Source organism: Centroberyx gerrardi, chromosome 9 (genome assembly GCF_048128805.1).
Source record: "Centroberyx gerrardi isolate f3 chromosome 9, fCenGer3.hap1.cur.20231027, whole genome shotgun sequence".
Lineage (NCBI taxonomy): Eukaryota > Metazoa > Chordata > Actinopteri > Beryciformes > Berycidae > Centroberyx > Centroberyx gerrardi.
Genome location: NC_136005.1, coordinates 8,568,964 through 8,579,215, shown reverse-complemented (window position 1 = coordinate 8,579,215; position 10,252 = coordinate 8,568,964). Strand labels below are relative to the sequence as shown.

The 10,252-nt window shown below is 41.6% G+C and overlaps 1 protein-coding gene across 1 annotated transcript; it reads left to right on the top strand.

Moving 5' to 3' along the window:
- The first annotated feature begins 3,507 nt into the window (after positions 1-3,507).
- Positions 3,508-9,834, top strand: prrg1 (proline rich Gla (G-carboxyglutamic acid) 1). The gene is made up of 4 exons (XM_071908565.2): positions 3,508-3,608; positions 4,731-4,771; positions 5,718-5,878; positions 6,855-9,834. Exons 2-4 carry the CDS (start codon positions 4,762-4,764, stop codon positions 7,317-7,319), a joined length of 636 nt encoding a protein of 211 aa, XP_071764666.1. The 5' UTR covers positions 3,508-3,608; positions 4,731-4,761; the 3' UTR covers positions 7,320-9,834.
- Positions 9,835-10,252: the final 418 nt, after the last annotated feature.

The following is a 10,252-nucleotide window of genomic DNA, read 5'->3' as shown; positions in this document are numbered from 1 at the left end:
GCCTATTGGTGATGTAGTGGGGTTATTGCTCTCTCCTGCGTGTACCAAAAGCAAAAAGTCCAGGCACTTCTATTGGGGTTGTCAAAAGGCATTCTGGGAAATGTATGAAATCACTAACTGACAAGGCAGGTTGAGGGAAAGTGGTTACATCAAAAAAGTAATTTACAACACTTCATCATAAAATAACTCTTGGAATACATTTAACATCACAAATTGATGATAAATAACAGCGTAGGAGGATCTCAGGGTGGATTTTTATTATAAGTATCGGATATCGGATATCAGTCAGTCACATCATCCACTGCGGATATGATGTTTCTCCCTGACCACAGCTACATAAAAACAATCTGTAAAATCTACAATGAAATTTCATTTTCTATATACAGTTAATTTATTTATTTAATTTTTATAATGTTTTCTAAAAAAAATGCTTTAATTAAAGGCCAATTACCCTGCCTTAGCAATATTCCACTTAGTTTTAACATGGGAGTTATTTGGCACTTGACCACCATGAAAACCAGAATATAAACTACTCACCAAGATCGGATGCAGCTGGACGAGTTTGTAGCACTCGGATTTTTACTTCCCATTCATTTGATTGAGGCCACGAGAATAGCCTGAAAACTGACATTTAACACGTTGGAGAACTGATTCAACAACAGATCCTGCTACTGTGATTTTCAACTGACTGTTGGTCCAAGATTTTAGAACATAATTTCACCAAATTGCATTTTTATTGACAGAAGAGAACATAGTGGAGGGAAACCATTTAGGATTGATAGTTTCTGTTTGGGAGACCGAATCTACTTTTATTTTTAAATACAAATTTTTAGTGTAAAGCAAGAATAGAAATGCAAAATGACAGCGGATCCAGGACTGCTTTCTTGTCTTAAAAGCAGGATCTGTTGTTGAATCCGTTCACAAATGTGTTCAATGTAGGTTTTCAGGCTATTTTCGTGGCCTCATTCAAATGAATGGGAAGTAAAAATCAGAATGCTACAAACTCGTCCAGCTGCATCCAATCTTGGTGAGTAGTTTATATTCTGGTTTTCATGGCGGTCAAGTGCCAAATAACCCCCATGTTAAAACTAAGTGGAATATTGCTTTAAAGAGCTTCTAACCCTAAAAATAATTAGTCTGGGTTTGGAGTTTTAAAGTCACAAGATGGTCTAAATGCTGTTTAAGAGGCTTTTCCACCTTAACAAGAATAACATTCTGGGGGAAACACTGAATTCTTGTCTTGTTTTGGCATGAAAATGGTCAAATTTAAACTATCAGCTATCAGTAGCTTCAATTCAACAGTATCAGTATCGGCATCGTCCTTCAAAAATGAGTCACCCAAATGGGCTATTAACAACCACAAACAGACATAAATCAATGTTATTGTCAGAAAAGCAATCATTTATACATTGTCCTTAGAGCTTGTCTTCATATAACATCAGTTTGATAATAGCTATATTACGAAAAACCATTTTTTAAACCATTATTGATTTCAGTTAGGTTAAAAAGGTGCAGAGTAAAATGAGTTTCAGTGGTTTTACCCTCCACTAAATCCCTGCTTTTCTCTCACAAACATTTTACCCCACTTCTCTATCTCTCTCTCTCTCTCTCTCTCTCTCTCTCTCTCTCTCTCTCCACATACACTCCGATCTCACTCTCTCTCTCTCTCTCTCTCTCTCTCTCTCTCTCTCTCTCTCACACACACACACCCTCACACACCCACCCACACACACACAGACAGACACACACACCCGCACTCTAATGTGCTAAGGGAAGCTTACACCACTAATTTTTTTTCCTAATTGAACTCGGATAAGTCTTTGTCCTTAAGGAGGAATCTTGGAATTAATTCATATTGATTCACACACACACACACACACACACACACACACACACACACACACACACACACACACACACACATTTTTAAGTTAATCAACTTCATAATTACATTTGAACTGCAAATGCAATTTTTCAATCAACATATATGGAAGAACTCATCCTACACTGCCACCTGAATAAAAGGTTCTCACTGTAACTTCATTTTCAAAAATAAAACAAAACCAATTTATTTCAGGGTAGAAAAAGCTGTCTCTTTCACTGCAGTATTGATTTGATTGTGTGTGTGTGTGTGTGTGTGTGTGCGTGTGCGTGTGTGTGTGTGTGTGTGTGTGTATATATATATATCTACGAGTTACAGGAGTGTAGGTCAATTGTTCCTGGTGGCAAAGTCTTTCAACATCATCACTGATGATTACAGATTGTAATCAGCAGAGAGTCCCTGGGTATAAATAGGAACAGTGTACACACAAACACACAAACACACACACACACACACACACACACACACACACACACACACATACGTACAGCGAGAGAGAAAGGCATCAGGCCTAATGTAACACAATGCTGCTGTGGAGTGGTTGTAGCCTGTCTGCTGTTTCTCTGCTCACACTTATCCAATCTCATGTTTCAGGTGCAAAATGTCAACGCTTAGATTGAAAATTTTAAATTGATTGACAAAGAACATTAATTCTTTAAATGAATACTAAACTGACAAAAAAAAATGACATACTAAACTGACAAGCAATGAAAAGCAATTGATAGCTCTTGTTTATCGTTCTGCTATTGATAGTAATCAGCCAGCAATACAGCAGAACTATGACTGGTTGATATTACCAGTACTAAAACAAAGTGAAATGAGGTGAGGAGAAAGGTCTGCATGTGGCTGACACCAAGGTTATCAATTAAATATTGTTTGGTAGTAAATCATTGCAGTGAATTTCAATAGCCTATAACTATAATATATTTATTAAATTATAATTATATAGACTACTACATTACCACTACTACCACTACCACTACTACTACTACTAATAATAATATTTACTTACAGAGCACTTATAAAATAGCAAAGTAACAAAGTGCTTTACAAGATAAACATAAATTATAATACAATCAATATGACATAGGCCTAATATATTGCCAAAATAATTAATACAATGCATAATATAATAATTGTATTATATATAGCTTTAGATAGTTATTGGTGTAGCAGTCAACCGTATTGCAAATAATAATTTAAAAAAAGATAGATTAAAGAGAATTTGGATTGGGTCAATTTATAGGTAAACTTAGTTTAGTTTAGTTGCACAGTGATAAAACAGTATGGAGGTGCTTACACAACTGGTTTGGATAATAGGATTTAAATTACAACAGAAAAACCCGTGGTGGAAAATTGTAGAAAAACAATCAGATCCATAACAAGACAAAGGGAAAAAAAAAAGCCACAAAAAAATCACAAAAACAATACATTTTAGTATTATTATTGTTATTATTATTATTGAAGGTGAAGCAAGCCTACATTTTCCACAAGAAACTGAGTTTTCTAGATATTATCTCCTATCTTCTTTTTTTTTTTTTTTTTTAAAGTCATCATCATTCCTGTTGCCTGGATGAAGGGCGGGTCTTTGTTAACCCTGCACTGTCCCTTTAACACGGGCAAAGGGGGCCGCTACGCAAACAGAGTTGTGTGCGCTTGCGTAGCCACATTTTTGGACAGCGGAGGCGACGAGGGAGCGTCCAGGCGCATTTGGGGAAGAAAACAGGTAAATAAAGTTTCTTTCTTTGTCCGCAAACGGTTACGGTACCGAGTTAATACGTTTAACGTTTCGCGCGGGCCCTGTTGTCGGCCACCATGTGGGAAGTCCGGCCGTGCGGGTGATGTGTCGCTCGCTACAACGCATCCGAAGCGGGAGGCGCACTGATCCCACAAATCATCCCCGCCTGTCAGCAAATACATGGAGCGTTAACCCAGCTCCATCCCGCAGGCAGACCAGTAACGGTATATGGACGGGAACCGAAGATAAGCAGCTGTAATTAGAGCTTAACGGTGCTGTAACCTTCAGTTGTTGCTCCATCTCTGTTGTAATTCCTGTAACGGGGCGGCGGCGCTTTGTTGGTGACATTTTGTTTCCTCACTGGTGATCTATTTTGGGTCGGAGCAGCTACATTCCTGTAACCCTGGTCAGCAGCAGCCGCAGCCGCCATTGGTCACTCACTACAGGCTGGTTAGGGATGCCTCATGGTCACAACACACTGCCCTTTAATGCCTGGCCGTGTGGAGCTAATAGAATTAAACGCTGCAAAAAATGTCCCTTCATTACAAGTCACCTATTGCTGTATTTCGCCTTGAAACTGTAATTTTCCCAATTTCACCAAGTGAGGAGAATTATGCCAAAGAAATTAGATTATTTCACTTGTTTCCTATACAAACATCATGTTTAAATAATTGTCTTAAATTGAATAATATTGTTTTTGGAATGATCTGCCTTATTCTGCCTAAGTTCAAGATATTGTCATTTGTTTCTAGACAATTCTTAGACACATGCGACATTATCTCACCCACTGGGAGATTTTTTTGTACTTGCTTTAAGGAAAACAAGATTTTCAGACTGAACACGAGTTGGTTAAAAGATTGACATTTTTTGCAGTGATGGATTAGGTAGCTTAACTTCATTGACCTAATCCTTCCCTGCTTCATACAATTGCTGTTATTGTTTCTTTAAATAACTGTTTTGTTATGAGAGAGAGAGAGAGAGAGAGAGAGAGAGAGAGAGAGAGAGATTAACTGACAAGGGGGCTCTGGGTTAATTATTGTTTAACTGATTTGTGTCAACAGGTTCCAAGCTGTACATTAATCTCACCCATGTGTGTTTGGGTTTCCACAGATAAATCACCCCAAACAGACCCGCAGGAATCATGGGGAGTGGTGAGTTTAACAACACTATACTCATCTTAAATACTTCAGTCACCCAGGAGCCATAAATCAGTTCATATGAGCTCCAATTTCTTGCCTTTTTCCTGCCTGTTCTTCCATTATTGTTTGTCTCGCATACAAGTTAGTCACTGGAATGTGATATTTCAGGTTTCTTCAGTTGTCTTGTGCACACAATTGCCATTCTTTCCCAGGGGAATTCCCCGTTTTCCTGTTTTTTTGCCCACGATTTCCTGCTTTTTATGCGCTGTCCTGATCAAACCCCTGTAGTTATGAGTCATAGGGACGCTGCCATTCCCTCTTTACAGCTAATCAGACATTCCCGAGGCATGTTGCAGCATCTTGCGTGCGGTTTATGTTCTTGCCCTCATGCTCTTATCCTGGATGTGTGAAACAGAGGGCCGCTCTGTCCGCCGCTCTCAGTTCATTCCTCCAGTTTCTCTTATATTGCCCAGGGATGGACGGCCCAATCAAAGGCGCTTTTGTTTTTATGCAGAAACGCAGTTAGTGGGCAGCGCTCGGCTCTCTTCTGTTGGCTTTGTTTCAGTCCCCACCTCTCTCTCTCTCTCTCTCTCCCTTTCTTTGCTTGTTTCTCGGCATCTCTATCCTCCTTTTTTTTCTCTAAACTCCTCTCTTTCAATGCTCTCTCCCTTTGCTTAATTTCTTACCCCCCTTCTCTGCCTCTCTGCTTCGTCCTCCCTGCTGTGCCTCTTACTGACTCGCTGCTCCTTTCCTCTTTTTTTTCTTCCTCATTTCTTGTCTCCCCTTCGTACTTTCACTCATGCATTCCCTTTTTTTTCTCTCTCTCATACCATCTCTCAATCTCACGTTTCCCTCTTTCCCCCTGCCTGACCTTGTCTCTCTCTCTCTCTCTCTCTCTCTCCCTCTCTCTCTCTGTCACCTCCACTCCTCTCGTCCTCTCTCGCCCCGGTGTTCCCAGTGTTCCTGCCGGCGGACGTGGCCCACTCGGTGCTACGGCGGCTGCGCAGGGCCAACTTCTTGCTGGAGGAGATGAAGCAGGGCAACATCCAGAGGGAGTGCCGCGAGGAGATCTGCACCTACGAGGAGGCCCGCGAGGCCTTCGAGAACGACGAGAAGACGGTGAGGGGAACAGCAGACGCACGCAAACACAAACTTTTACTACGGTATTCAGAGTCTGGAAAACAGAGTATCTTTAATGGTGACCTCATGCTGCACCAGGAGGCGTAAATATAAATTCCAACCAATAAAACCATCACAGATTTTTGAACAATCTCGCCCCTCCGCTCCCCCCCCATTGAATAAAACTGCCTTTCTCTCCCTGACTCATATTCCATTGATTTACACTTTTGAATGATTCCTCCCTGCGTTATTTCCTGCCTCAACATCCTTGTTTCAAGAGGAAATACATCAAATCAAGGAAGTAAAGATGCCGTTTCATGGGGTCTTTCAGTGAGCGCCAGTGCGTACACCTGGCTTGGATATCAGAGGAAGGAGTGGCGTGTCATTCGGCTTATCAAGTGGGCACTTCCCATCACATTCTCATCCACAGTTCCTCCAGAAGGCCACACACACACACACACAAATACACACACAGGAAGAGAAAAACACCTAAAAACACCTGCCACGCTTTGTGTATGGATGGATACATGCGGGCAAACACGCAAACCGCTCCTAGTGTTTTTCCTGGTGTTTTTGTATCCAGCGATGAAATCCTACGCCAAGTGTGCTAGCTTGTGGAATGTGGCTGTTATTTTTTTTTCAGGAAGTGATGATTATCAGCAGGAAGAACAGCTGAGCGTATGCGAGGGAGGGAGGGAGGGAGGGAGGGAGGCAGGCATAATTGTAAAACTATTGTGGGAGCCTGGAGAGCAAAGTCACGCAGATGGACACGCACAATCATGTGGACGCTTTTTGTTTGGGCGTTGTTGTGCACTGGCATTGTGTTGCAGTAATCCAGATAAAAAGTGTTCATAGAGTGGACGCTGTGTACTGTGACTTTGGGCTTTTGGAAACATTTTTGTACTTAGTCTTATCTTACATTTCTGATCTCTGAATGGTTTGATGGCATGTCTGTCTCTCTTCTGATTGGCTGCAGAGACGTTTCTGGGAGGAATATGTGCGGGAGAGCAACCCGTCTGGAGGGCTGGAGGCGGTGGTGGGCGGAGTCCACTCCCTCTACTTGATTCTGCCGTTGCTATTGGTCGTGCTGCTCATCGCCGCGGTAGCCATCACCGTGTGGCGCTGCCACTCCCGCAAACGCTCGGAGCGCAGCCCCGGCCTGGGACGCTCGCACCACGACCCCGGCCTGTCAGTGGTCTCTATGGACGAGTGGGGGAGGGAATACCACCACCACGACCAATCGGAGCTCAGTGCCCACAGCAGCCCGGCCTATCCGGGCTCAGAGCTCACATCGGGGAGAGGAAGCGCCGGAGACCCGCCGCCGTCTTACGAGGAGGCAGTGGGCCATACAGACGTCCACATAGAGACGGAGCCGCCGCCGCAGTACGAGGATATAGTCAACACCAGCTCTACTAGTGTCAACAATGGCCATGGGAAGTAAACAACCAGCCTGACTCACCACAACAAACGCCCTAACCTACACTAAGACCTTCGTATCATTTAGCAATGCCATCGTCACCGGCCTCCCCCTTTCAACACACACAGACACACCGTTAACTCTCTGGTTAATGGACTAATGGCAATCTTTGCTGGAACCAGCGCTGTTGAAACTTGCACTAACCGCTCATCAAGGAGGTGGAGTGATAGTGGAGAAGGAGCCAATGATATTGCAATACCAAAACAAACTGAGACCTCCGTTGACTTTCCTCAAGTGGCGTCCGCACTATCATTCTGTAGCGAATCATTTAACACAGAAGGCATAACAAAGGCTGCATGTGATGTGTAGGAGAAAAAAGGAGTTTCTGATTGCCATAGTAACAAGAAAGGAAAACAATTCTAGATGTACAGACTAGGGTTCGACCGATATGCGTTTTTGAAGGCTGATACCGATATGTTTAGACTGAAGTGCCCAAAAGCCAATATTTTGTGCCGAAATTCAATATCTTTCCAAAATAACTACAAGGATTCAGTGTTTCCCACAGAATTTTATTCCTGGCAGGCTGGAAAAGCCTCAGAAACAGCATTTAGACCATGGGACATTAAAATTCTCCATTGAAACTTACACTAATTAAATTCTTTTAGGTAGGTGAGCAGCTCCTTAAAGGGATGAGTTAGATTTTTTTTACATCTATTCTTATTTTCTACTCACCTGTGATGTTGTAGCGAGCCACAGTTAGAAACGGACGTAAACGGGGTCAAACTTCATTCAGCTCCAAACGCATTTAAACATACTCCACAGATACACTTCGGAGTATATGCCATGGCGAATTTGAGACGTTATTTCATCATTTCGGAGTGAAACTATCGCCAAATCCCTTACTGTTTTCTGTGCCTATGGTCTCTGTATTAGTTCCTGTGTGAAGCAGAGTGATGCTGGCTGGTAGGCTAGCTGATGCACGCCATCTCGGAGATGTAAACAATTCTGAACTATCCCTTTAAGGCAAAGTGACCCACACCACCTCTTCAATGGTAGGGGAAACTCTGGGATACATTATGCCTTTTAAATGAATAATTAATTTCATTATTGAATAAATTAAATGTGCAAAGGAAATGAAATTTCACTGCAGGATTTACGGACTGTTAGACTGTTTCTGTAGCTGGAACCTCCATCATATCGGCGGTGGACGACATTGACTGGCTGATATGCAATATTTAATAAAGGGCCAATACCGGCCAGATGTATCGGCAAACTGATATATCGGTCTAACTCTAGTATAGACCTATTTTTTGAATGCTTTGGAGTTTAGGAATTGGTAACACAAGGAAATCTGTTATATAGAGCTGCTGCTGAAATGTGTTTTGTGTATGTGTGTCTTGTGCGCCTATATTTTGGTCAGGCATGCAACATGGTCTGTACACATGGACTTGGATCTAGCCCAGCGTTGTTTGTTGATGGTCCGTGCTTGCCCACCCATGTCCCATCTCATGGCGGGTGACATTTATTCAGACCCTGCTTGAATACTGTGAAAATGCATCCTTCCCAATCCCTACTCTTCCCCCTGACGCAGATCTAACTGTACTGGATAGGACTAAGGAATCTTCTGCTGTGCTACTTTCATTTATCCGATGATGTGACCTCTCCAAAGGAGGGTGCATTGAAGACTATTCAAATAGGGTTGAAGCTATACTATAAATGTGAGCGGTGGGGTGACCTGCTAAGGAATGTGGGACAGAAAGCAATAGAAACAGAAGCGTCGGGAAGAGAGGAGGTGGAGCTAAAACCTGTTTCACTCATTGGAAGGGAAAGATGCAGTATTAAATGTCACTATGGACAGAGGCCATGTTTAGCATGTGTAATGTACCTGTATATAAATATGTATATTCTGTATGTGTGTGTGAGAGTACGTTTTAGTGAGAGTGCTAATTTTTTTTACTGCACAGGAATGCAGTGAATGCGTTGATACTAATGTAACTATGTTAGATGGCGAATGAAGGCACTTTGTGTTGAAGCTCAGAATGAGCATGAATACTAGGGCAGAGTCTGGTTTGGCGTCTCCAGCGTCACTCTCAGCAATAACGATGTCACTGTAATCCTCTGACAAATGTTCTCATAATAATCGATATGCAATACTGCTGCATACATTCTAGAAACCAAATATATCTGCCTAATGTTCATTCATACTGATAAATGTCAAAAATGTCTATTATGTACACTACAGACTTTGAGCACTGATTTTTTCTTTTGTTTTTTCGTTTTTTTTTTGCGAGTTGACCTGTGAACCTCAGCACTTGTTCCTCTGCGATGACCTTGAACTGAGCTGTGCTGGTAGGGAGTAGCCATTTTGGTTGGGTCAGTTGTTGTACTGTTACTTATGAAGTCCTGTTTTTACGATGCCTTATCAAACAAACAAAAAATGATAAACCTTTGAATAACATGAAATGCAAGGGAACCTGTTATAAATCCTTGGATATGTGCAGAAGCTTGAATTAATTTGTAATAAAACATTTAAAATGTGCTTTGTGTCCTTTCCTGGAACTGTGGGAGTGAAAATCTATCACAGAATGCTGTATACACTTGGAAAAAATGTTTACTAAAATTGATCACTCAATGTCTCAAATACAATCCAGGCTGTAAAAGTGCTCATTAAACAAGGAATTAAGTTACCAACAGTTTTAGATAATTAGTGTTAATTCTCTGCTATCAATTATTTTGTAAGAGTGGGTGTCACAAATGGCATTTCTTTTTGGAAACTCTTCAAATAACCACTTCATCAGAAGACCATATTTATCCTCTGTAGAACAAAGTCCATCTGTTTCTAAAAGCTGTATAAACAAGCCAAGTATGTAGGAAATGACTAATTAAGTAATTAAGTAAATCAGGCTCAACATGGAACACATTCTAATTATTTGGCATCAAAAGTAACCCATTGTTGT

Bases quoted from the DNA above. Each gene is read 5' to 3' on its own strand.
- prrg1 (XM_071908565.2), top strand. The intron at 5,879-6,854 runs GTGAGGGGAACA...GATTGGCTGCAG, and splicing joins TCGAGAACGACGAGAAGACG to AGACGTTTCTGGGAGGAATA.